The following is a 27,881-nucleotide window of genomic DNA, read 5'->3' on the forward strand; positions in this document are numbered from 1 at the left end:
TGAATTTTAATTCAAATTGCAGATGTTTATTGCATATTGATAAGATGTGTGTCGTCATAAGTTATTTTCAGAAAGATGTGGAATGTGCATGAGTAAAATTGCAGAACTATTCCACCATCTACAGGATAATGATCTACACAAGTGTGAGCTGTAACCAATTGCCTGTTTGCTGTATTTGTGTAAACGTCACATACACCCAACCCAATTTCTTATAGCTTTTTTTAAGATACCAACTAATTTAATTTAATACTAAAGACCAAAATGTAATAAATTATATTATTTGTAATATGAATCCCTGTGATTACATTGATCAGATGATAGGGCCATTAGATTGAAGGCTGAGTGGGCCCCAGGGTTGGCCTGGGAACGATGACAGAGAAAAGTCTCCGGCTTTACTACGAATTAAATTGCAGTTTGAAACCCTTAACCTAAGAAGTGGGACAGAATAAGACCAGAGTTATTTATAGTACACATGATCACGCGCACAGCGTTGCTATCAGTCTTCGAATGAAACGCCATAGAGTAGTGTGGAACACTATTCTGTGGCGTCGCCACTTCATGACGCGGGAAAGAGGAATATCTTTGTGGTTGTGCTGTAGGGAAAGGTGAGTGCAAAATGTTCGGTGTAACCTTACGAATAGTGAAAGAACTGATAATTTTGTGTTGTTACGAAGGAATAGGGTTGCTGAATATGTTAGTTAACGAGGCTGTTACGTTTATGAACAAGGAAACGGGATGATGCAGTAGAACTTTCGTGGACGATGTGAAACGTCACGTAAAAAATCAAACTGCGGACGTGTCATGGCGACTTATGTTTAATATATATTTATATGCGACCATGTGTATGATAACACGCCACAACTGCGTTGACATCAGTAATTTTTTTGCGGAATATAGCAACGGTGTGTAGTGATAACGAGTGAGTAAATTATATTGTGTTGTGTTTAAAAGTGAACAGATAAAAAGTGCAAGCCATCCTCTTGTTCAACATCATCATATACGTCACCTGTGAGTAATAAAACTTTTTAATTGTCTTTGCCTTCCCTGTCGGCCCTTTACGTACTGTTAGGTTAATTATCTCCATAAAGTCCTTGTTTAAAATTTGTTGTTATGGTTGTAGTGTCATTTTTCATTGTAGGATTTGAGGTTTTCACGTCCGTGAATCTGACGATGGCTGTATTGTGGGTCGGCGCAACGACCCAGAAGACTCCCATCTTCATTGCCCATTCTTTCTATAATTGTTTAGAAGTATAAATGAAACCATGGACTTGTGCTAGTTGTTGGACCTCTATTTGAGAAATACTGCTGTACTCTTAAATATTTTCTTTGTGAAAATGAATGATTTTGGAATATTCTATGCTATTATTTACTTATTATATCTTAGGTGGGTAAATATTGATGGCACATAGACACACCATATTGCAAATTTATCTGCCTATGTATGCTGCAAATATTGTTTGTTGTAGAAGTATATCAGAATATCCATAGTTGAAAACACACTGTATAGTAAAGAGTGGAAGTATATTATTGTTCTTCAGGGTTCGAATGCCCTGTGTACTCATAGCGAGGTTCATAAAATGAGAAGTTCTGATGTAAGACCTGCCTTAAAAAGTGGCTCCACATTGGCACTGGCAGTCTTGTTAATGCTGTGGTATTGATGATTATGAAAATTCATTGATAGTATGGTGATGTTTGATGCTGTTATCATGAATTTTCTTTGAAGACTTTTCCACATAAAATCTTTGTGATCTTCACTCAACTTCTTAGCATCTAATCTGAGTGCCTCAGTTCATGCTTTGCTGTAGGAAATTTTCTTCCTCGTTCACAATTCCCAAATAATTGATTGGGCAAAGTGGAAATCTAAAAGCTTGTATGACAGGAAAGAATAAAACATAAATGCCACAAGGTTTTATATATATATATATGAGTCAATCACCTTTTTTTGTTCACTTTAGGATACTATCCGTTGTGATCACAGAAGGTTATGTAAGTTTTTCTTGCATCCAGCGTGAAGTAAGGTTATGTTAAGATTCTTGTTGGTGTTCTGCTAGTTCTTGAAATGGTGTCAGACAGGCATTAATTTCTGCATTGTCACATGAATATAAGGTTAAGGAGGATCTTCCTGGTAGTACAAATTTATTACATGAGACAAATTGTGGCTCATATTGGGAAGAACAGTTGACGCGTGTTAATTAATGCATAATGACTGTAAGAATGTAATACAGAAGATGAAGCATTTATGGCAGGGTTGGGTAATTTTTTCTCTGGGACCAGATCGGGCTGTGTCGGACCATGGGGTAGTGGGACTGGGGTTTGGGGGGAAGAAGTTTGGAAACTGTTAAAGAATTAGTAATTATTTGACTGATTTGATTATAGTTTATCAAACATAAAAACTGCATTATTAATAATATAAACATTATACCCTAAACTCTGGTGCTCTCTTATCCAGTTGTAGCTCAAAAATAAATTACAGAAGTAAATGTTTGTGTGTTAGGACCCCAAAAATTGAATATTTAAAAATGTCTTAAATTCTCGCAATAACAATACACTGTCTTACTGTCTTTAGACATATTATGTATGAGAAATAAAATTAATGAACAGGCTTATTACTGATATTCGAATAAGGTAATGGGCCATATTGGATCTTTTTATGGGTCACAGGGGGTCTGTGGGTTGTAATCTGTCCTCTCTTGCTATATGGCTTTATTTCACTCTTTGCTGCTGTCAGATTTTGAATAATTTTGATCAATGTTGGAGTGAAGATGTCTTTGAATAATTTAAATGAGGTGAATATGGTAGGAGGAATGGTTCTGGTTGAAAAAAAGGTGTATTAAATTGAAAATTTACATGTAAAGAGATATCACTGTGAATTTTCTTCCTATTGAGCACTGACTCTGAAGTTGTAGGAGGAATTTTCTTTTGTGGAAGACTAGTGTCATTTGAATTGGACATGCGACCGCGAAGCTGGCCTCGACTTCATTCCTTCGGTAGAGCACTGTCACTTTTCCCTCTCGAATAGGCTCGGAGCCCGGCGGACTTGTTGCCCAACATGCGGTCAAGAAGCGACTGCTTGTTCTTTCGCCTGACACTTAAGACCTCACGACACAGTTCGTGGAATGCCTCAGCCACCTGCGTCACCTGTTCAGCTGCCGCTACCTCACTGAACCAGCATTCATAGTCCTTTGCCAGTATCTCTCCTGAAACATTTAAATACTGAATTTAGGCATTGACTGGCAGTAAGATGGATCTTACTGAGGTTGGGTGTGGCAGGAGCTATCTCATGATAGCGTTGTGAAAACTGGATGGCAAAGGAAATGGAAATAAGAAGATTAAAGAGAGGGAGATAAAATTCATGAATGGAGCAGCAAGATACAGTCTATTGGGCCATGGAAGAAATTAAGATATTTTAGAACAACTTGACATGGACACATTTGGAAATAAATTAAAAAAGTATAAACAAGTGGAAAGAGGAAGAAGGAGGAGGAAAGGATGGTGATGATTTTTGGGTTCCATGAAAAGAGGCTGGAAATTTCTTTATCAGAAGAATTGTTTGCCAGGTACTCATGAAGACTTTGCACTATTGTGTTTGATAATGAATAAAAAGTAACCGTTGATGTCGTCTCACGTAGAGGCGGAAGTTGATTCAGTTTCAACGTTAGTAAAAGCTGAAGGAATGCGCTGGACAATTAATGGCTTGTAGTCCAGTCCCTTAGTATAATTTAAAGTGAGATTCATTAACAGTATTTGACTGAAAGCTTCAGGCTAGTGGTAAGCATTCCGGTTTCATGTTACAGAGGTTGTACGGAGTTCATTCTTCAACCTGTGTTTGTTTTGGTTTGATTTCCCTCAGTCCCTCCTTGATAATGCTGGGATAGTACCTTATCATTCATAATCACTCTCCCACAGCACACAGGTTGAGAAGGATTGTTAAATAAACTAAGGAAAAGCAGTCTCAGGGTTGTGAAAAAAGAACACAATGTGTGTCGTCAGTCTTATTTGATCATCTGGCTTTTAATTATCGCTTATTTGAAAATGAGAAATTGAGAAATAAGTTGTCTTTTTCCCCCCCTCTTGTTTTGACTTTTAAATTGTGCTGCTGTACAGTCTGCTTCACAAATGGCAGGGCACTACCCTCTGCTTCATTTGAAGACAGTCTACAAACAACTTTGCGTTTTGAGGTAACACAGTTTGCATCTGTGTATTTATATCAGGATAAGAAAAGATCATGATTTTGCATTTTGTGTTCATTTTAACAGTTATCTAAGATTGGGGCCACACTGTGTTATTCTGTCGTACCTTCTTCAGTGCTAACTTGTCGTAAGTGCACCATGTCCCCCTTGTTACCAACAAGTGCCAGTGGCGTATCACAGCACAGCATTTGTTTGACACGTCGCACAAAGTTGAAGGAACGTCTGTCAGTGATGGCGTACACCAGCAGACACCCATCTGCCCAGTGTAGGGTTTCACCACTTGGCAGGTCTTCCTCGCTCTGCAACACATTAACTGAATTAAAACCTCAGCAACGAACAGGACTTCAACAATTTTATGTTTTGTCAGGATCGAGTGGGTTTTCAGTTGCTAGCAACATGAAGTTTTGGATACACTTGTAATCACTTGATTGATGGCTGACGTTGAAGAAAGCTGACAAGATGTGAACCAACTTTCTAATTAAGAATGACATTATTGTTTTATGGTGTCTTGTCTTGAGTTATGTAGACGGACAGACTGACATGGGAGGCTACTAGGCACGTTATTGGAACTCTTCGTAATGAACGGAACAAAATTTGGTATTTTGGAATTTATTTTTGAAGGCGTGAACTGAATTCATCCAAAAACTGGTGATTCTTTGATTTAACTCTTTTCTTTCTGTGACCTGTGAGTTACCATTGCCTGGTCGACAGAAACATGTAGGGTATTAAATAATAGTTAATAGAGGCTTAAATATGTGTTACTGTCACATCACCTTAGGACAAGTATCCAGTATCTCAAAGAGTACAGGTTCTCCGTCCACCAGGACTTCGTGTTTGTAGCGGTTTTCTGCACAAAAGAATTAAATTAAATTAAAATAAGGTTTAGAATCTTTCTAAATTACTCAAAATGCTTTCTTACTCACAGGTTTCATGTCTAAAACGTATACATTTCTCATTTCCCTCCACGTGTGCTAATGCGTCACTAATTATAGACTTTTTGGAAGAAGGGCGAAAAATCACACACGTGGGAGTCTACGTGGCTTTAAAATTTCATATTCGACCTCGAGGGAAGGAGTATTTTGGAATAATACGCAAATGTAATTTCTTCCTTAATTCACGTTTTATTATCACAAAAGATGGAAAAGTCCAGTGAAACTCGAAAGCCCTGCATTCGTATCAGGTTATTTTTCTATGCTTGGTTAATTTTGAGTCTATCGTCTTTCGAAGTCCTCTCCTAGACTTTGAACACTTTGATGCGAAATAGAGTCAGTGCGATAAATATCCACGTGATCAGTTAGCGTTTCAGGCACTTCGTGAGCGTGTCATCTTCCCCGAGCCCAAGCGCTTGGTCGCGAACAGAATACCGAATCTCCTCGTATTTTAGCTAACTGAATCTTTTATTTATTATTATTTATTTAGTGTTCTGTCTGACGACAGGTCCATATGAACAGGATCCTTCCATCCTTTTCTCGGACTGGGACCTGTTCATATACGTTCTTGGCAGATGATCCAGAAGTGGTTTGCCATTGCCTTCTTCTGTGTGTGAATGGAGTAATTGATGGGATGCCACGGAGGAAAACTCCGTGTTGCCTAGACCACGGCCTTGCCCAACACAAGTTATAAATTCGGGCACCGCCGGGAATCGAACCCGAGACCCCAGGATTACAAGGCCAGCGTAATCCTTTTACAGTCGAACAGAAAATAGTCTGTTTTACCAAACGGTTCACAATCCTATCAGATATCCGAATTGTTAACGGGTTGGAATGTCTGTTTTGTTTCTGACAGCAGTAGTTTAAAAATAGAAAGGTTTATGGTAGCTGGACGAACGTTGGGTGGGGACACACACACACATCTCTCTCTCTATCTATCTCTCTCTGTGCACACAGTTGTGCCACAGAAGTATGAAGTTGTGAATTTATAAAGCAGCTGTTCTTCATAACGGAGATTTTGGGAAATAATTTCTCATAAAAGAATAGCCAGTGTTTCAAACCCGATCCTATCGAATGTGATAAAATAAATAAACAAGCGAAAGTCGTGGTCGAGTAGTTAGCACTCCACAGCCCACAGACTGACTTTCCTGGCGGAGATTTTGTTTGTGGTTTTCTTAGGTTCGTTCTGTACCTCAAATAATTCCACGACCACATCCTTTAATATCGTTCCAATTCATTCATTAATCATCTTGTCGTTTGACGCTGTACGATGTGAGCTACTAACGTTGTCGTCAGACAACACAAAATAAACGCATATCAAATACAAAAGTAACTTCAATGTAGTTATTACAGACGACAATACAGGTTTTTCCGTTCAAAATGCAACCCTGAATACGACAGTGTTTTTTTTCCCTCAATCTTTGGTGACGTCATAACAGACAGGTCAGTTGCTTTATTAAGTTTTTATTTGTTGTAAAGAACTTACAGAAGGAGATTGGGAGGTTCAGTAGCTTCTGGCATCATTTTTGTACCGCGGCCAGTAATTCTTCCTGGGTTGCCTTCTAAATGGCTCACTCTGCATAAATATAATTCACAAATAGCTGTCTCGTAATCGAAACGCCGACCACAGAAATTTGTATTAAATGCATGGACTAACCTCCTTGGTGGTCATACTCCCCGATGTATCGTCTAGTCAGGAACCGAACAGTTAATGCTGTAACAGACAGAACAGATACATTTAATCGTCGTCCTGATGATGGCGGAAACACGTACATGAGAAACATCGATAAACTTCTAACAGACTACACTGCGCTACTACTCACAAGACAGCCATCTTAAATCCTACCGCCGTGAGAACCTCAAATTATACAAATACATTGTGCACTTGGAAGCACGCACAGGAATCGACTTCTCGTTTGTCAGGAGCTCAAAGATCTTGCAAGAACCGACCCCAACTTCCTTTCTAAGCTCCGTGTGACTTCTTCCTCTTCGCAAAGATGAAAATTCAGCTAAAGGGAAGGAGATTTGAGACGATAGAAGAGATTCAGGCAGAATCGCAGATGGTGCTTGACAGGCTGGCAAAGAAAGATTTCCAGGGATGCTTCCAGGCTTGGCAGCGGCGCTGGGATCGTTGTCTTCACTCCCAGGGGAACTACTTCGAGGGTGATGGATGAATTTAATACCCGAGATAAGTGTACGGGTTTCTATAGGCTCAGTCTTGAAACTTTCCGATCGCACCTCGTATGTTGGCACTCCTGTCTGCTGTCCAAAGAAACTGGAAAATTAACTTAGAAGTAACGCTGCTGTTATTTTGGCAGTGAGTGTCTGAACACAGAACATTAGGAGGCTACTAGTAACTGATTATTGCCAAATATTTGGATGCAGTTGAATTATTTGTTTGTTTGTTGCAGAACTAGTCTGAAATAGAAACTTTGATTAAACGTGAAATTGAATTTATTGGAAACATTCTCCAGTCACGAGAATGTAGACTGAATATCAGTTTAAATTCACGCGGGAACATAAATATTTAACAGAAAAGAATCTATCTATATGTTTATTTCTGTCCGTATAATTTTGTTTCTTGGAAATTACGTGAGATGGAAAATTCCTGTTGGAAGTGGAAATGGGAAGGAATTAAGATGGACCATCCATAGTATATGCGCAAAATAATGGACTGACCTATATGTGAAAATCTGTCTGAAAGCGAAGTACGTGCAGGTTCATCGGAATTATGTGGAACACGTTTTCACTGTATTTATTTACAGTTTAACTTACACAGACTGAAAGATGAAGAATTTGAGTAATTTTTATTACTTAAGAAGGAAATTCGTCATCATGTGTTGTTAGGGATGGAGTAAAGGGGACTTCAGTTGGATGATGATGATGTGGTTATTATGGGGGAAAACAATGAATACATACAGAATTTTGATGGGTAAACCTCTTTGAATTCCGAGTAGATGAAAGGTTCAGGGGATCACCAAATGTGTCGAAATGTGACGAAGATTAACAAAGTGTGACCAAGCGTGACAAAGCGTGAGTAGGCGTGACGTACTGTAAGGACGTTACGAATTGTGGCCATAAGTGTCAAAACGTCCAAAAAAAATTCAAAACGCTACCTAACCTAACAAAATTCAATAAAGAACATTTCGATAGAGAGCATCATTTTAATATATTTTAAATTTTATATATTAAATGTTAATTGTAATATTTTAATATTTAATAATAATATTTTATTGTGATTATTTATTTTTATTTAGTGTTCTGTCTGACGACAGGTCCATATGAACAGGATCCTTCCATCCTTTTCTCGGACTGGGACCTGTTCATATACGTTCTTGGCAGATGATCCAGAAGTGGTTTGCCATTGCCTTCTTCTGTGTGTGAATGGAGTAATTGTTGGGATGCCACGGAGGAAAACTCCGTGTTGCCTAGACCACGGCCTTGCCCAACACAAGTTATAAATTCGGGCACCTCCGGGAATCGAACCCGAGACCCCAGGATTACAAGGCCAGCGTTCTAACCGCTAGACCACCGTGGCGGTTTATTGTGATTAGACTGATAAAATTGAACAAATATATATTCAACACAATATGACGCAACATTATCATCTCTTCAATAAAGAACTTAATATAACCTACCAAACGTTTATTGATGGTTTTACATGCGTGATTTTAGGTTTGCTTTAAGTGCGGCGTGAAAATCCTGTTTATTCAATTTTGACGTAAAATTTTGTTCGCAAAAAAACTGTAGCTTGTATAATTTGAAATGTCGCTGTCCTTGAATTCGTTTAATGCATTATAACGGTTCCAGAAGGGATTTTAACGTTTCTTATGTCTGTCGTTTTTTAAACTTTGTTTTAATTTTGTTTGAGATATAAGAGTCTTTTCCAAGGTCTCAGGATATTTACAAACGAAACCTTTGAGACAGACATGTCTGGGTTTTTTTTTAGCAATAGTTCCTGACTTCTGACAGAGCCAACTGGCTGGTCGGTAAAACATCGAACTGATAATCAGATTCCACGTGTTCGAAACTCTTCCGTTACCTTTGACAATTACAGTCTTGGACATTGGCTATAAGAACATACGCGAATGTCCACTTCAACCAGGCTGTAGTTATTGCTTTTAAATGAATTAGGGAAAGAGGTTTAATTACTGTAAGCAAGGATTTATCAATTACTGATGTTTTCACAAAACGTATCTACAAAATAGCACGAGTTAATTACGTGAAGTTTTCAGAAACTACTCATTTCTCATCAGTGACACCAATTCAAATGTCGGCCGGACGGGAAAGCTTCGTGGCAATTGTGACGTGGAATCTCTGTGTAACTCTTGTAGTCAAGATAACTGTCGAGACGGTGGTGATTTGTCGGCGAAATCTGTTATGATGCAGGCGAGCAGGTCACTGTGCCAAGGTGAAGTCGCTTACCTTGAAGCGAACTCAGGACGTCGAGGACAGTCGTGCCGGTAAGACAGCAGTGGGAAAGCTCATTTCGTGTACGTGACGTACGGTAGATGAGGCGACACATTTGGTTCTAAGCTACGGGCTTCATCTCGGTTTATGTCAAAGTGAAGGCAACTTCGTTTACGTTTAATACTCATGAACATTTGTCGGCTATAATTAGAAGTTCTGGAGAAAACTTGGGAAATTTACTTTCAATTACTTGATAACATCTACTGAGGCATTTTGACAAATATAATATGGATGAGGACGATGTATTCTGGGCATGTAGCACGAATACGAAAGACAAGAAATTAATACACACTTTCAGTTGGTAAATGGTAACATTTTATATTGAAGAGTTAGGATGTGACGGTGTGGTTTGGATTCGCATGTTTAAGGATTTGTCCATTGGCGGGCTCTTTTGGACAAGGCAATGAACTTTGGGGTTCCATATAAAGCAGTGTATTTCTTGAACGGCCAATATCTTGTCAAGATGGACTCTGTTCCGTATAATTAATCGTTAGTGTTTTTACCAAACATACAGCATTTTGAAGATATCCGTCTTCTGGGTTATTGCGCTGTGTAGTCTGGTCGACCAGACTACACAGCGCAACAACCCAGAAGACATAAATCTTCATAATCATCGCCCTGATGATGGAGGCAGTATGACCTCAGAAACGTTGGTTAACATCGACCAGACTACACAGCGCAACAACCCAGAAGACAGAAATCTTCATACTCATCGCCCTGATGACGGAGGCAGTATGACCTCTGAAACGTTGGTTAATATCGACCAGACTACACAGCGCAAAAACCCAGAAGACGCAAATCTTCATACTCTGACGACGGAGGCAGTATGACCTCTGAAACGTTGGTAAACATCGACCAGACTACACAGCGCAACAGCCCAGAAGACAGAAATCTTCATACTCATCGCCCTGATGACGGAGGCAGTATGACCTCTGAAACGTTGGTTAACATCGACCAGACTACACAGCGCAACAGCCCAGAAGACAGAAATCTTCATACTCATCGCCCTGATGACGGAGGCAGTATGACCTCTGAAACGTTGGTAAACATCGACCAGACTACACAGCGCAACAGCCCAGAAGACAGAAATCTTCATACTCATCGCCCTGATGATGGAGGCAGTATGACCTCTGAAACGTTGGTTAATATCGACCAGACTACACAGCGCAACAGCCCAGAAGACAGAAATCTTCATACTCATCGCCCTGATGACGGAGGCAGTATGACCTCTGAAACGTTGGTTAATATCGACCAGACTACACAGCGCAAAAACCCAGAAGACGCAAATCTTCATACTCTGACGACGGAGGCAGTATGACCTCTGAAACGTTGGTAAACATCGACCAGACTACACAGCGCAACAACCCAGAAAACAGAAATCTTCATACTCACCGCCCTGATGACGGAGGCAGTATGACCTCTGAAACGTTGGTTAATATCGACCAGACTACACAGCGCAAAAACCCAGAAGACGCAAATCTTCATACTCTGACGACGGAGGCAGTATGACCTCTGAAACGTTGGTAAACATCGACCAGACTACACAGCGCAACAACCCAGAAGACAGAAATCTTCATACTCATCGCCCTGATGACGGAGGCAGTATGACCTCTGAAACGTTGGTTAATATCGACCAGACTACACAGCGCAAAAACCCAGAAGACGCAAATCTTCATACTCTGACGACGGAGGCAGTATGACCTCTGAAACGTTGGTAAACATCGACCAGACTACACAGCGCAACAGCCCAGAAGACAGAAATCTTCATACTCATCGCCCTGATGACGGAGGCAGTATGACCTCTGAAACGTTGGTAAACATCGACCAGACTACACAGCGCAACAGCCCAGAAGACAGAAATCTTCATACTCATCGCCCTGATGATGGAGGCAGTATGACCTCAGAAACGTTGGTAAACATCGACCAGACTACACAGCGCAACAGCCCAGAAGACAGAAATCTTCATACTCATCGCCCTGATGACGGAGGCAGTATGACCTCTGAAACGTTGGTTAATATCGACCAGACTACACAGCGCAACAGCCCAGAAGACAGAAATCTTCATACTCATCGCCCTGATGACGGAGGCAGTATGACCTCTGAAACGTTGGTTAATATCGACCAGACTACACAGCGCAACAGCCCAGAAGACAGAAATCTTCATACTCATCGCCCTGATGATGGAGGCAGTATGACCTCAGAAACGTTGGTAAACATCGACCAGACTACACAGCGCAACAGCCCAGAAGACAGAAATCTTCATACTCATCGCCCTGATGACGGAGGCAGTATGACCTCTGAAACGTTGGTTAATATCGACCAGACTACACAGCGCAACAGCCCAGAAGACAGAAATCTTCATACTCATCGCCCTGATGATGGAGGCAGTATGACCTCAGAAACGTTGGTAAACATCGACCAGACTACACAGCGCAACAGCCCAGAAGACAGAAATCTTCATACTCATCGCCCTGATGACGGAGGCAGTATGACCTCTGAAACGTTGGTTAATATCGACCAGACTACACAGCGCAACAGCCCAGAAGACAGAAATCTTCATACTCATCGCCCTGATGACGGAGGCAGTATGACCTCTGAAACGTTGGTTAATATCGACCAGACTACACAGCGCAACAGCCCAGAAGACAGAAATCTTCATACTCATCGCCCTGATGATGGAGGCAGTATGACCTCAGAAACGTTGGTAAACATCGACCAGACTACACAGCGCAACAGCCCAGAAGACAGAAATCTTCATACTCATCGCCCTGATGACGGAGGCAGTATGACCTCTGAAACGTTGGTTAATATCGACCAGACTACACAGCGCAACAGCCCAGAAGACAGAAATCTTCATACTCATCGCCCTGATGACGGAGGCAGTATGACCTCAGAAACGTTGGTAAACATCGACCAGACTACACAGCGCAACAGCCCAGAAGACAGAAATCTTCATACTCATCGCCCTGATGACGGAGGCAGTATGACCTCTGAAACGTTGGTTAATATCGACCAGACTACACAGCGCAACAGCCCAGAAGACAGAAATCTTCATACTCATCGCCCTGATGATGGAGGCAGTATGACCTCAGAAACGTTGGTAAACATCGACCAGACTACACAGCGCAACAGCCCAGAAGACAGAAATCTTCATACTCATCGCCCTGATGATGGAGGCAGTATGACCTCAGAAACGTTGGTAAACATCGACCAGACTACACAGCGCAACAGCCCAGAAGACAGAAATCTTCATACTCATCGCCCTGATGACGGAGGCAGTATGACCTCTGAAACGTTGGTTAATATCGACCAGACTACACAGCGCAACAGCCCAGAAGACAGAAATCTTCATACTCATCGCCCTGATGATGGAGGCAGTATGACCTCAGAAACGTTGGTAAACATCGACCAGACTACACAGCGCAACAGCCCAGAAGACAGAAATCTTCATACTCATCGCCCTGATGATGGAGGCAGTATGACCTCAGAAACGTTGGTAAACATCGACCAGACTACACAGCGCAACAGCCCAGAAGACAGAAATCTTCATACTCATCGCCCTGATGATGGAGGCAGTATGACCTCAGAAACGTTGGTAAACATCGACCAGACTACACAGCGCAACAGCCCAGAAGACAGAAATCTTCATACTCATCGCCCTGATGACGGAGGCAGTATGACCTCTGAAACGTTGGTTAATATCGACCAGACTACACAGCGCAACAGCCCAGAAGACAGAAATCTTCATACTCATCGCCCTGATGACGGAGGCAGTATGACCTCTGAAACGTTGGTTAATATCGACCAGACTACACAGCGCAACAGCCCAGAAGACAGAAATCTTCATACTCATCGCCCTGATGACGGAGGCAGTATGACCTCTGAAACGTTGGTTAATATCGACCAGACTACACAGCGCAAAAACCCAGAAGACGCAAATCTTCATACTCTGACGACGGAGGCAGTATGACCTCTGAAACGTTGGTAAACATCGACCAGACTACACAGCGCAACAACCCAGAAGACAGAAATCTTCATACTCACCGCCCTGATGACGGAGGCAGTATGACCTCTGAAACGTTGGTTAATATCGACCAGACTACACAGCGCAACAACCCAGAAGACGCAAATCTTCATACTCTGACGACGGAGGCAGTATGACCTCTGAAACGTTGGTAAACATCGACCAGACTACACAGCGCAACAACCCAGAAGACAGAAATCTTCATACTCATCGCCCTGATGACGGAGGCAGTATGACCTCTGAAACGTTGGTTAATATCGACCAGACTACACAGCGCAAAAACCCAGAAGACGCAAATCTTCATACTCTGACGACGGAGGCAGTATGACCTCTGAAACGTTGGTAAACATCGACCAGACTACACAGCGCAACAACCCAGAAGACAGAAATCTTCATACTCATCGCCCTGATGACGGAGGCAGTATGACCTCTGAAACGTTGGTTAATATCGACCAGACTACACAGCGCAAAAACCCAGAAGACGCAAATCTTCATACTCTGACGACGGAGGCAGTATGACCTCTGAAACGTTGGTAAACATCGACCAGACTACACAGCGCAACAACCCAGAAGACGGATATCTTCATACTCACCGCTGTGAGAACCTCAAGTCTTACATACAGCATTTTACATACGAAGCAAGATTAAAGAGAGATCACAGATCATGTATTTTCACCAATGCACACGACTCTTAATGGAATGTTTAGCAGTTTGTTAATTTATGAGAACAGTGAAACTGCCCAACATGAAATGGGATTCTTACTGTAGACACTGATTTTACATCGTGGAATTATGACGCTGGGCGTTCATCCAGTTGCATAAATAAATACGATCTCACTACCTGAACGTGACCGTCATGGAGCTATGCAACAAGTGAAAGTTAGGTGCTTGCCGGACTGCAGCCAACGTTTCAAAGACTGCCTTGTTCATGACGGAGAATGAAGTGGCCACAGTCTGACAGTCCATTAATACAACTCTGGCGCTAGTTGCCTTGTAATCCTGGGGTCTCGGGTTCGATTCCCGGCGGTGCCCGAATTTATAACTTGTGTTGGGCAAGGCCGTGGTCTAGGCAACACGGAGTTTTCCTCCGTGGCATCCCAACAATTACTCCATTCACACACAGAAGAAGGCAATGGCAAACCACTTCTGGATCATCTGCCAAGAACGTATATGAACAGGTCCCAGTCCGAGAAAAGGATGGAAGGATCCTGTTCATATGGACCTGTCGTCACACAGAACACTAAATAAAATAAAATCATTTTTACATCGTTACCGCCTTTAGAAAAATTCTAAAAGTTGCCTAATAGTCGCAGCATTTGTATAACAGAACATTCTGCCGTCTAGCGTCATTAGTGAGAACTCATGCATATCCCCCGTACAAACCTGTGTTATTATTGACCAGGTATTTGGGTTAATAAACTTTAAAATCTTATAACTTGGTATTTTAGAATAGTTTTGAGAGGACTTGAAGATGCGTACACAACTACGGGACTCTCACGTTGACATTAACTGCATCGAGTTTGTAGGTTGGTTGTAAATTGGATATCTGGAGAAATAGGGAGAAATAATTTGGCTTTCTGGAGTTGCGTTAACTTTGTCCTTGGACCAATCCGCCACGGGCTGTTTAACATAATTCGGGCTAAACTCTTATTTCGCAAGATGAACAGAATTTATTAACACGCACAATATGTAGACCCGAAAATGAGGGCAAGCTTGTGGGTATGTTTAACTTTTGAGAGACCAGCGCTTGCCAAAGCTGATTTCCCACGTGTACATTATTTATTTTGATTTTATATAATGCTATTAGTTTCCTTAAATACTGCTCTCTCTCTCCACGTGCAAACGTCTCTAATGGAATGCCCCGTGTTGCCTAAATTAAGGGAAAATTAATACAGGCGATGAAGTGTGACTGTTTTAAAAGGGTTATTTTAATCATGGCTTTATCGAAACTTAAACAATAAAAATACTTTTATGTTCTAGGTAATTGGTTCACTGGCTAGGCCATATACAAAAATGTAGAAAAATTGTTTATTAATTAAAAATTAAACAAGTAGTTTATAAGGTAGTATAGTTGCGTCATATTGTGAAGTAGGTTAATATTTTAATATTTTCCGTCAAATCACAATTTTTAATAAGATAATAAAATATATAAAATATTTAAAATATCATTTTCACGTTTCGCATCGAATGATCGATTTACAAATTGGAACGTTTCTCTTACGACATGTTTCGGTTATATTTAACCGTCCTCAGGTATAAATTAGATTGGTAAATTTAAAACTCGAATTACAATCATTTACAATGTTATGCGGTTTGTTGAAGATGTTCTTATCAGATTACTCTTATATATTAGAACGAAAGCAATTCAGTATTAAACCTCGACCCGACACAATAATACTTCTAGATGTCTTCCGCCAGACACGTCATGTCTCTATCAACTCATCACCGACTAATATTGAACATCAGATGAACCACGCCATATAAAAAACAATACCTTCGTTCTAATATATAAGAGTAATCTGATAAGAACATTTTAATAAACTGCATAACATTGTAAATGATTGTAATTCGAGTTTTAAATTTACCAATCTAATTTATACCTGAGGACGGTTAAATATAACCGAAACATGTCGTAAGAGACGTTCCAATTTGTAAATGGATCATTCGATGCGGAACGTGAAATGATATTTTAAATATTTTATATTTTATTATCTTATTAAAATTGTGATTTGACGGAAAATATTAAAATATTAAAGTAGTTTATAATTAAATTAGTCCTATTGGTTACGGATTTCTGATCTCTCCAGTTTGTTCCACGTGCTCCGCCCTAATAATATTTAGTGAAGACGCAAAAAGTATGAAGCTCTTCGACAAACACTTTATTTGTTCTCCCGTTACATTCTACTACAAGTATCTGAACTTTGCTGATGACTGTCACATCAATGTTACGCTGTAATCATAGAACGGAAATAGTTTGAGGCTATACATGAGATCGGATCAGTGCACACACCTGTCAGACACGCACAGCGGTGTGCCAAAATTCCGGCGTCGCCCACAGTATCCAGCCACGATGCAACGAAAATATGTTCTCGCTGCTATGGAGGTTTATTCTGAGTGTAAACAGAGGGACATGGAGTCTTAGTAGGTTGGTAATAGTCGTACAGCTTTGAAGTCTCATTCAGCACTTGTGAAAGGATTCTAAAGATACAGGCGATTTTTTTAAACTTGCTTTGAAAATAAATAGGTCTGAGAAAAAGAATAAGCTTTTAAATGGAGTTGTGTGAATAATTGAAATGTTGAAAATAAAATAGAGAATAAATAATACGAAAACGAGATTTGGTAAAGTTTTAAGTAATATACGTGCGTACGTATTTGGGAGGAAGAAAGGTTGTGGATGGATGTCGTAGTTTGAATAAGAAAGTGAGATATCCGATGAAGATGGAGGATAGCAGGACCAGCCCTGCACCGGTGTCGACGTCCGATGTAATATTGTTCAAATCGTGAAGTTAATGCAAGATTGTGATATGCGGTTAATAGAAAATAGTTTTAATCCGTCGAACTTTCAGAAAAAATTAATTAAAATCGCTTTGCAGAGAGGGATTAAATCTTCAAACGGTATTAAAGAACCCCCGAGTCACTTTCCAGCGGTTGGCATGACTGATTCGTGTTTCGTAGGATCTGATTTTAATTATCCGTCCTGGCTGAGGTTCGTGGATCTGTTAATTATGGGATATTCCTTAAATGCATAATTAGTTTTGGCAACAACGGACTGCATGTTTCGTTAGATTCGTGATTTTTACGTCTTAAGATTACGACGTAATTTATAGAACACGGAAGCAATGAATTTAACATTTCTGTTGTCTTGGTGCATCTGTCATGGATTAATTGGGGGGGGGGGAACTAACGAACTGCATAGATACTGCCTGCAAATTGTATTTGTTTAAGGTATACAAACACAGCGGTTATTATAACCTCGATACAACATTATATTTGATATTTCACTCCATTAGAACTGATTATGTTCTTTAATTAAACAAAGATAAATAATTATTTTATTTGTAATTTGTTATTCAGCATTATTTAATTTTAAATTTTATGTCTTGCTTTGTGCAAACAATGCACTTGAAAACCTGTTCACTCAGCCATGGCCTACTACGTATATACTTCTATACAACACAGAAAAACAGATTGTTCGATTTCTGGAACTTTTCTCATCAGATGATGGACAAGGTAAGATTGTATTGCAAGACAGCGTATTAAGCCATCGTCAGAATCCTTCAGAATCGAGATGTTTACGTGTTAACACTTCACAGATTTCGTTAATTATTCAAAAATAAGGAATGATTTTAATTTGTATATGTTGCCTTGTTAAACGTTTAAAAAAAATGTTTTAATTCATGATCTTAGGTTTACCCGTCATTATTTACGGGAAATTTAATAATATTTCAAGGATTTGTGAGGATATGGTACCAGATCAGTACACTCGCGATGAAATATGTGTTTTAGAACTATAAAGCAGTGCTTAAATATTGCTCGTCATTAGTGAAAGCTGTAATGTAGGGGGAAGAGCTGTATTATTTATTTTATTTATTTGTAGTGTTCTGTCTGACGACAGGTCCATATGAACAGGATCCTTCCATCCTTTTCTCGGACTGGGACCTGTTCATATACGTTCTTGGCAGATGATCCAGAAGTGGTTTGCCATTGCCTTCTTCTGTGTGTGAATGGAGTAATTGTTGGGATGCCACGGAGGAAAACTCCGTGTTGCCTAGACCACGGCCTTGCCCAACACAAGTTATAAATTCGGGCACTGCCGGGAATCGAACCCGAGACCCCAGGATCACAAGGCCAGCGTTCTAACCGCTAGACAACCGTGGCATGATCTTAGGTCTACCCGTCATTATTTACGGGAAATTTAATAATATTTCAAGGATTTGTGAGGATATGGTACCAGATCAGTACACCCGCGATGAAATATGTGTTTTAGAACTATAAAGCAGTGCTTAAATATTGCTCGTCATTAGTGAAAGCTGTAATGTAGGGGGAAGAGCTGTACAGGATGTTTTTCGTTCGCTTAATCTGCGTTAATTTACGTCAAAGAAGGCGATGTCTTAAAGATCTTCCTTCTGTGCGCACATGTACATTGGGCGGTTTTGTAAAACGACTTCAAGCTGGAACTCAGACAGTACGCCTATGAAACCAGGAAGTGGCTGTGCATCATGGAGTTTTCGGTACAGTGACCTCACTAGTTCCAAGTATTGTGTACATGTCTCGACTTGATAATCGCTGAATGCCCTGAAGTAAGTTCCTTTATATCGAGAACATCATTCACTGACTGACTGGCTTTGTTCTAATTTAGTACACAGGCAATCATCCACTTGCCAGAAGTATTTATTTATGTTCCTGAGTTTTGTTGATATCGTGTCCCCATTATTCTGAGCGTGTTTTCAGATGTAATTCGTTGTATCCGAAAAAAATAATTTGAAAATGTTTCTTTAAAGGTTTTTAACCATCGTGTGTAACCAAAGAAATGCGTATTATAGGACATTTTTATTCGTCTGTTGATTTAATGATTTAAGAGTTTTAAGGACGGACGAGGTTTTGATAGCATACAACATAACCAGTTGGATCATTTTGGGATTGACGATTACCATCCGTTTGATTTACTTCACGTCTATTAATATTTAAACGTTGTCACATTTTGTAAAAGATTTGATATCCCTCCTTATATTACGAACTTGGTCTTCATTTGGACCACGTGACACTAACATTCATTCACCTGTAAGACTTGAGGTTCTCACAGCGGTGAGTATGAAGATTTCTGTCTTCTGGGTTGTTGCGCTGTGTAGTCTGGTCGATGTTAACCAACGTTTCAGAGGTCATACTGCCTCCGTCATCAGAGTATGAAGATTTCTGTCTTCTGGGTTGTTACGCTGTGTAGTCTGGTCGATGTTAACCAACGTTTCGGAGGTCATACTGACTCCGTCATCAGAGTATGAAGATTTCTGTCTTCTGGGTTGTTGCGCTGTGTAGTCTGGTCGATGTTAACCAACGTTTCGGAGGTCATACTGACTCCGTCATCAGGGCGATGAGTATGAAGATTTCTGTCTTCTGGGTTGTTGCGCTGTGTAGTCTGGTCGATTTTAACCAACGTTTCAGAGGTCATACTGTCTCCGTCATTAGTAGTATGACCTCTGAAACGTTGGTTAACATCGACCAGACTACACAGCGCAATAACCCAGAAGACGGATATATTCATTCACCTGTCGCTGAGAACTTGAAATGTATTATTTAATGATGATTCACATCGTAAAGTTAAATGCCACTCATTTTGTTTATTTTTGTAGACTTAACTGTGTTTTGAAATTTTCACAACGGAAGTAAACCGTGCACCCATCCTAAGCGAAATGCATGTTTTCTTTGAATGTTCACCAAGACAACTTATTTTTACTGAGCAGTTTTGCAGTAAGAGAATTGTTCAATTAAGTGAGTGCTGTTACAGCCAGCAGTAAAAGAGGTTCGCCGTTTAATGTTACGAACGATTAGTTGGTGAGAATATCAGCGCGTTGGCAACGTTTTGGAGGATACTGCCTCGAAAACATCGAATCTCATTGGCAGAAATTGCCTTCTGCAAGTATACCTTGTCCGTCATTGAGATAAAACATGAGTTCTCGGATTTATTTCTCCCGAAACTGCAGACAGGCGTTTTTTACACTGCGATTTCAATGTCGAAGATGTCAAAGACTGACGATGACTCGTGGAATTTCTTTCTGCGCACCATGTTATGAATATCATTCAATGTCTTGCATAGATGAGAATGTAGAGTTTGATATTAACATCGTTTTGTTTGTTTAGTGTTGGCTCACAGATCCACCGCCGTTTTCCATTTCAGTAATGTCCACAGAGCACGACCTTCATCACAGCAAGTGTCTAATAACAAACTTGTAGTGCTTAAAATAAGTAAGAGCAGGCACGTGGTGGCTCGAGATTTGAAGAGGCGTCACTGAATGAAGCATTCATGGGCTGATGGTGGATCTTAGATGTGCGAACGTCAGTTTGGCAGTCTTAGGGACGAAAGTTTTATGTCTTCTAGGATATTTGGGCCTAAGAGGGAAGACGATGGGGCGTGGAGAAAACTGCACAATGACGAGCTTAAAAATCTGTACTGCTCCCCCAGTATTGTCAGGGTGATTAAGTCGAGAAGAATGAGATGGGCGGGACATGTAGCGCGCATGGATGGGACAAGAGGTGTGCACCGGGTATGGGTTGGGAAACCTGAAGGGAAGAGACCGCTGTGGAGACCTAGACGTAGATGGGAGGATAATCTCAGGCGGGATCTAAGGGAGATAGGAGTTGAAGGAAACTGGATTTTGTTGGCCCAGGACAGGGTCCGGTGGAGGGCTTTGGTTAATTCGGTGATGAACCTTCGGGTTCGGTAAGCCATCTAGTTAGTTAGTTAGTTAGTACTGAAGGCGTGGACGTCGGAATAACCCAAAGACTGCGTTCTCACACGTAATTTCTGGTTCTGATTCGCTGTTGTAATAATGCCGTACATAGTCTTTACCAGGACGTGTCTCGGAAAATGTGCGCAATAAAACATCTGGGATCAAACTGGAAAGTAGTGAATTATTATTTGCTGAGAGGACTCGCCGAAGACGTTTGCTTGACTGTCGTCACGCGTATGCAGGAAGACGTACGTCATTTCAGCTACCCGACAGTATCATTGTCCAGCTGGTTTGTCTCGGTTGATTGCTTAGCAATTCGGATTTTTATTCGGAAGGTCCAGGGTTTGGAGGCTGTCTGTTCTGATTTAACTCTTTTGTGGGTTTTTGTAGTATCTCCAGGAAATTCTAGGGCAAATGCATAGAATATGTCATTATTTCACATTCTTAAAACAATTTCAGTTCATAATCTTCTTATATGCCATCGTCGATAAATAAACAAATATTTTACAAGTTGAACCAACTCAACCACTGTTATGTTGTCTATAATACTAGAAGATTTACGCTGTTAAATAGTTCATAGTAAAAAGTGTGGAGAGACTTGAACAACATGTGTTTTGGGCCGAAATGTTTGTAGTGAACTGCTGAATTCTATCAGCACGCCGTACCATAAAGTTTCTTCCCCTGGCAAAGTACACCACTGATCTCAGGCTGAAATCGCGGCACAAGGCACCGTTTTCGTCCGCTTTCGAAAGAAATTCCTAACCATGGTAGAGCTGTTTCATGACGAATAAGTTTTTGGAATCGGAACTTAGAATTGGTCGTATCCGTTCCCAACAAAATCCTCACCGATCCATAATTTATATATAGTTTTAACAGAGTGCATTCCCCATAAGCCTCGGAGCCAGAGTTGGAGGTTATCTGTGTTATCCTCTTGCACAGCCCAGCATGACGTCAACATTTATCCGTTTTATCACATTCTCTGTTTCTTCTAGATGACAAGCCTTAACAGAAATGTATTTTCCGTTAAAATATAGGCTGAGATATCATAGCCCAAAAAGTCGCCTACTATATTAAGAGATTGTGGATTGGAAATATTAAATAAATTAACGAGGTTTATAAAGGAGCGTGTATTTTTGTGATTATTATTAAGGTAGCGATTTAAAAGACATCTGTCCGGTAATTAAGACCACCAATTTACTCATTAAACTATAATAAGAGATTATTAGGTTAAGAGACGAAAAATGAATAAGTTCGCTCTTTCTTTAGAAGGAGCTTTGTTTTAATTCTTCGAGCCGGTAGTTACCATTCTTTCGTGTTGGTACTTCTTCAGATAACTGTCGCTGGTTTTTGTTGGGCCTGACGTCGTGTGAAGAACGTTTGTGTATCGACACTTCTGTATAACAGACGTGCTGCTGATGTTTCACAAATGATAAAGCAATTCTGTGCAACATCTGGTCAGAAAAGGATATAAATATTATTTCAGAGTTCAACACTCGTTTCACGATGCCAGACTATATATCGGGGGATTCTGACAAAGCGCATTCTGAGCTACGATGTGTTTGAAGAATCTGAATATAGGAAGGACGAGAATCGAGACACCATACGACGCTGAACATCGCGACGAATATTCTTTCATCTCAAAAAGAAGATTCCGATTGAAGCGAAGAGCCTCGAGATACCGGTCGACTGGACGCCGAGCGTCTGCACGGCGACGCAGGAATCCAGATATCCGCAGACGAGCCTCGAACCCCATACAGGCCGCTGCCAAACTGACGCTGAGCGTCGCGATGTCTTCACACAAGGCGCTGGATTGGGCGGAGGGGAATTTTTCCCAGGTTTCCTCATCAAAATTCCGCGAGCCTTCATCGTCTTTCAAATTCCAGCAAAATGATAAGCTTTGCACAATCTTTGCGTGTCACTATCGTAACAGATCCTCGTAATGCGTCTGGTCTTAAACAAATAGAAATTTTGAAGGAATATTCTTTGGATCAACACGCGGCTAGGAAAGTTTCAGTGTGAAAATGTGCCACGCCACGACGTGGATCTTCGGTTTTTATGTTCACGACCTGGATTCGTAATTACCTTTACGCACAGTCAGCGCCACGAGGCCAGACGTAACACTTTAAAAAGAGCACGTAGGAAGTGAAGAAACAAACTGATCTTAAAATAAACTACGACCACTTCCACGGTGCTTAATCATTGAACCGCTTCCCATCTTGACTCTGTCTGTACTGTAGTACAACACTGGCTTGATGTTCCCCGCACTGATCTTGTGGTAGTGGGTGGCATAATGGCGGATCAGTACAAACAGCCCTATTATCCATGGGCTGGACGTAACTAACAGAGTGGAATCGAGCCAACACGTTGTCATCGTGATGGAACTTCACTTACAACATTTCACCTGCTATTAATTCGATCACTTCCCGCTTTTGTCGTATTAGTGACAGGCGTTTTTTACGCGTAGCGAAGTGTTGAACAATGTTTCTTTCAGTCTCTCATATTTTGACGAAATCGTGTATAAACGGATCCTTTTGAAACTTTCCCGTGATCTCTGTATTATCACTTTGTATTGGAGGAGTAACTGAAGAAAACGTGAATTTAGTTTTCTTTATTTCAAGAATTTTACTGAGGCGTTCGAATACTGCAAGTGTTTATTATGTATTTTTTAACTTCTGAGCCCGAATTTATAACTTGTGTTGGGCAAGGCCGTGGTCTAGGCAACACGGAGTTTTCCTCCGGGGGCTTCCCCGGTTTCTCCATTCACACACAGAAGAAGGCAATGGCAAACCACTTCTGGATCATCTGCCAAGAACGTATATGAACAGGTCCCAGTCCGAGAAAAGGATCGAAGGATCCTATTCATATGGACCTGTCGTCAGACAGAACACTAAATAATAATAAGATGAGGTGGTCTAGCGGTTAGAACGCTGGCCTTGTAATCCTGGGGTCTCGGGTTCGATTCCCGGCGGTGCCCGAATTTATAACTTGTGTTGGGCAAGGCCGTGGTCTAGGCAACACGGAGTTTTTCTCCGTGGCATCCCAACAATTACTCCATTCACACACAGAAGAAGGCAATGGCAAACCACTTCTGGATCATCTGCCAAGAACGTATATGAACAGGTCCCAGTCCGAGAAAAGGATGGAAGGATCCTGTTCATATGGACCTGTCGTCAGACGGAACACTAAATAATAAATAAATAAACTATAATCAAGTAGTATCCGAATATTGTCGCGGGCCGTAGTTTGCACGCAGTCATAGGCTATAAACAGATCGTTACTCTTCATCTGTGCAATTCGAAGCTAGCAGATTTTATTGTGCGGATCAATGTTTCTTTTTCGCCCACGATTCAACGATTTATATGGAGCGAATGCCGAAGTGTGTATTTTTGTTTCCCGCGGTGACTCAGACGTTTTATTCGCAAATGTCTTTGGTATAGAAACGAAAAATCCACCCAGAGTTTCCCCGCCGTGTAAACGTTACAACCAACACGCGTAATCTATTAGTAGTCTGAGGTTTAAAAGGCAAAATATTCGTTAAGAAAAGTGTGCACTGAATTACAAGACGGAAGAAATCGAGCTGATACAACAAACATTTTAAATTGTTTTTGCAATTGATGAATGTATTTGAGCACTTAACTTCGCATGTCTCTGTCCTTTGCATTTGTCTGTTAAGAATTGATATCGTATGTTCAGAATATGCAAAATATTCTTCAAGTTTATTTCGCTTTACAAACTCCTTTTATCGAGTTGTTTGTTAACCATAACATACTCAAGAAAATTGTTCACTTTTAAAAATAATATATAAGGGATTGAGTCCTTACCGCAAAGAAAACACTTCACTATTACATAGATCAAGTGGTTAACGCTGTTTAAGGAAATAATTCCCGTTTATAATGAGTTGGGGATTTTTAGTTATGCGATCGAGAAACTCACTGCGTGTAGTAGAACCGGCCTTGAGAATCTAATAGTCGCTCAGCTGGCCAATAAATTCATCGCCTTTTGGGCCGTACCATGGATCAGGTGGCTAGTGGCAGGATTCTGACCGCGGATGCCCGGGTTCGCGCACAAAGCAACCCGTGTGGGATTTGTGGTGTGTGAAGTGACAGTGAGATAGATTTTTCTCTGATGAGTTCTTAAGTTTACTCCTGTCACGAGTAACGTCATCCTACCGCTGCTCCAGATTGGACATAGGCCCGTTAGAGGCCGCGTTGCCACAGAGACAGTCTTTCCCATTCCAAATAATACTCTCCCTTTCATGGAACGCTTTGGTCCATCTCCGTGCTCAGAGGAGCTGTCATAGTTTTTTTTGTTTTCCGAGTACTCACCACTTTTACCCACGGCTGGTGCGCCTATGACGGCCACCTTCACCTCCGATAGCGAAGATTTCTTGCGGCGTATCCCGCGGATGGCGTTCGAGGTCATGTTTACCCCTCAGGGCGTCATCTGGTGCCCGTCTGAGGCGATGGACTGATTTGCTTCTCGAACGCGAGCGATGAATCTGGATCTCTGTTAAAGTCAAATGAAAGAAACTTGGTGATTGAAACGTCGTCTTTTAATGCATATAATGTTGATGCGTGTAATTACGTTACGGTATAGACACGTGCGTATCGTAGGTCACGTGGTTGGTTGCAGCAGTGATCTTGGACATTGCCCATTGTCTGGGGTATTTTTAAAATACGTGACGTTTCGGGAGTTGGCTGTACTCCTGTTTTAAACTCATTATTTGCGATTACAGTGGCATGTTTTTTTTATTTATTAACTTTTTATATAAGAGTGACAGCGTTTTGGATGAGATCTGGATCCATTTGGATGTAAAACGTAGATGTTAACTGCTATAGTGCTGGGAAACACGAAGTGACTCAATTTGTCAAGATTTAACATGGAGTACACTACTTGTTAGTTTTCTCAGAACAAAGAAAGTGTATTATGATAGACTATTATGAGCGTGTAATTCTGTTTAACATATCAGAGTTATTGTAACCTCGATATAAGATCGTATCGTATTCTTTAATTACGCTGAGGTAAGTAATTATTTATTACAGTTTTCAATAAAATGTTTTTTAATTAAAATTTTAGGTTTTGCTTCAATCTTGACGGGCGATTTTCTAGTGCCTATATAAAGCAGTAGGTACAGTAATTTTATGTAGGATTGATTTTGTACGCTTTAATCAGCAAGTTCATAGTTAGGAAACGAGAAGTAGACAAATTACGGTCTGAAAGAATGGAAGTTTGTTACAGAACGGAATCCACTCTTAAGTTTCTTCTTGGATGTGTTTTTTTTCTTACTACATTTACAATACATTTAAGTAAAAACGTACGAACTCATTTGCGGTCTTACCTTTTATTAGAAACTGTCGTTCTGTCGTCGGATTCTCTGGTCGCGGTCAGTTGTGACATGAATCTGCTGTATGTATCATGCGCGAGACAGCGGTTTAGCACTTGAACGCGATGTCCGGAGCAGACAGAAGCCGTCACCTCACTCGCAGAGCGGCTTACGGCTCTCGTGTTAAGTGAACTAGGCGGCAGCAGTAGCTAGCAGCAACCTCTAAAAATACTGAGCTCGTACAGTCGGCGAAGGGATCGTCGTCATACGCGGTCTCATTCCACTGCTGTGTCAGTCGCGTCGCAACGCAGTTTACTTACATCTGCTTTAAAATTACCGCATACTTCGTTTTCCAGTTATTTTAAAATCTTCGTTAGCCGGGATAAATCATTTAATACAGTGTCTTACTACGATTAAGACTGTTGAGTTTAGTTCCAGGGCAGGGGTAATTGAGTTTTCCTCCAGACTGGTTCTGTGGCCCACCCAACTTCCTGTCCAATGGGTACCGAGGGTCCTTTCCCTGGGGTAAATCGTGGTCTGGGCGTGACGCTGACTACTCACCCCCATCTAGTGCAGAGATCAAAACAAGTATAAACTGTCTTATCTTCCCCCAAGCGCCTTCATGGCGTGTAGCCGAATAACTTTACTTTAATGAATAAAGTCTTAAGAACATTCACAGTAAAACCAAATAGGGCAGAGAAGTTTTCTCTTCGCCGTCGCGAGCAGACCGTCTCTGGGCCCCAAACTTTCTCCTGTCCATTTAGTACAGGGATCATTTTCCTTGGGGTTAAAGCTACCGGGACTTGAAGCTAATTCCATTTAATATGCCGAGCCTGAGATTGCGAATTGTACCGTTATCACAGCGTCTGCGCAGATGGAGTTTTCAACCCGTAGTAGCAGACAATATCGCCTTTTGACAAGACACTGAGCCAGTTTCATCCCCCGGACACCCTCAAATCATGTTCCTTGAAGGCTGTTCGTCGTTCCGAACGATCCCGACCAGTTCCGAGGTATCAGCGAAGTTTTTGTAACTGGGAATATTTTTGTGGTGTAATGTTTTTAAAACCTGTGTCCAGCACTTATGTTGGAGGACCGGACCATTCCTCTTCTGGTGACTGTTATTGCCCTTTCAGCGCGTGTGGAGCCGTCTCCTCCTTCCATGACTTGATGTGGTGACAGTGGACTGTCTCAACGCGTATTAACAGACACTTTGTGACAAATACAGGACACCCTCGTGATGAGTGTAAGCCTATTCTGCGTACTTTCTAGATTTGTGCTTAGAAGATTGTAAATACATGGCGCCTTGACTCTGCGGCAACTTCTTCTACACCTGATAGACGCGGGTGGAGGCCTGTAAGGGGATGTTAGGTAGTTATTTCAGTACGGAATTTTTCGAAAGGTTTCAACTTCGGTCATTTTGCTCCGAACGAAACTGAACAATTAAAAATGTACACTAGCCGTGTACTTATATTCTGCATAAAGTTTTGGATTCTTTGGTCT

General features: G+C 41.0%; 1 protein-coding gene across 1 annotated transcript; it reads right to left on the reverse strand.

Moving 5' to 3' along the window:
• LOC110829546 (ras-related and estrogen-regulated growth inhibitor) lies at positions 1–26,568 on the reverse strand. Its single transcript, XM_022063361.2, has 6 exons — positions 26,397–26,568; positions 25,384–25,564; positions 6,777–6,833; positions 4,964–5,037; positions 4,297–4,489; positions 1–3,197 (listed from the first exon to the last, which is right to left on the reverse strand). The coding sequence occupies exons 2-6, from the start codon at positions 25,478–25,480 to the stop codon at positions 2,977–2,979; spliced, it is 642 nt and encodes a 213-aa protein (XP_021919053.1). The 5' UTR covers positions 25,481–25,564; positions 26,397–26,568; the 3' UTR covers positions 1–2,976.
• Positions 26,569–27,881: the final 1,313 nt, after the last annotated feature.

This window comes from Zootermopsis nevadensis, unplaced genomic scaffold (genome assembly GCF_977971745.1).
Source record: "Zootermopsis nevadensis isolate Lab colony 2312 unplaced genomic scaffold, Znev_1.0 Znev_ptg000010l, whole genome shotgun sequence".
Taxonomy (NCBI): domain Eukaryota; kingdom Metazoa; phylum Arthropoda; class Insecta; order Blattodea; family Termopsidae; genus Zootermopsis; species Zootermopsis nevadensis.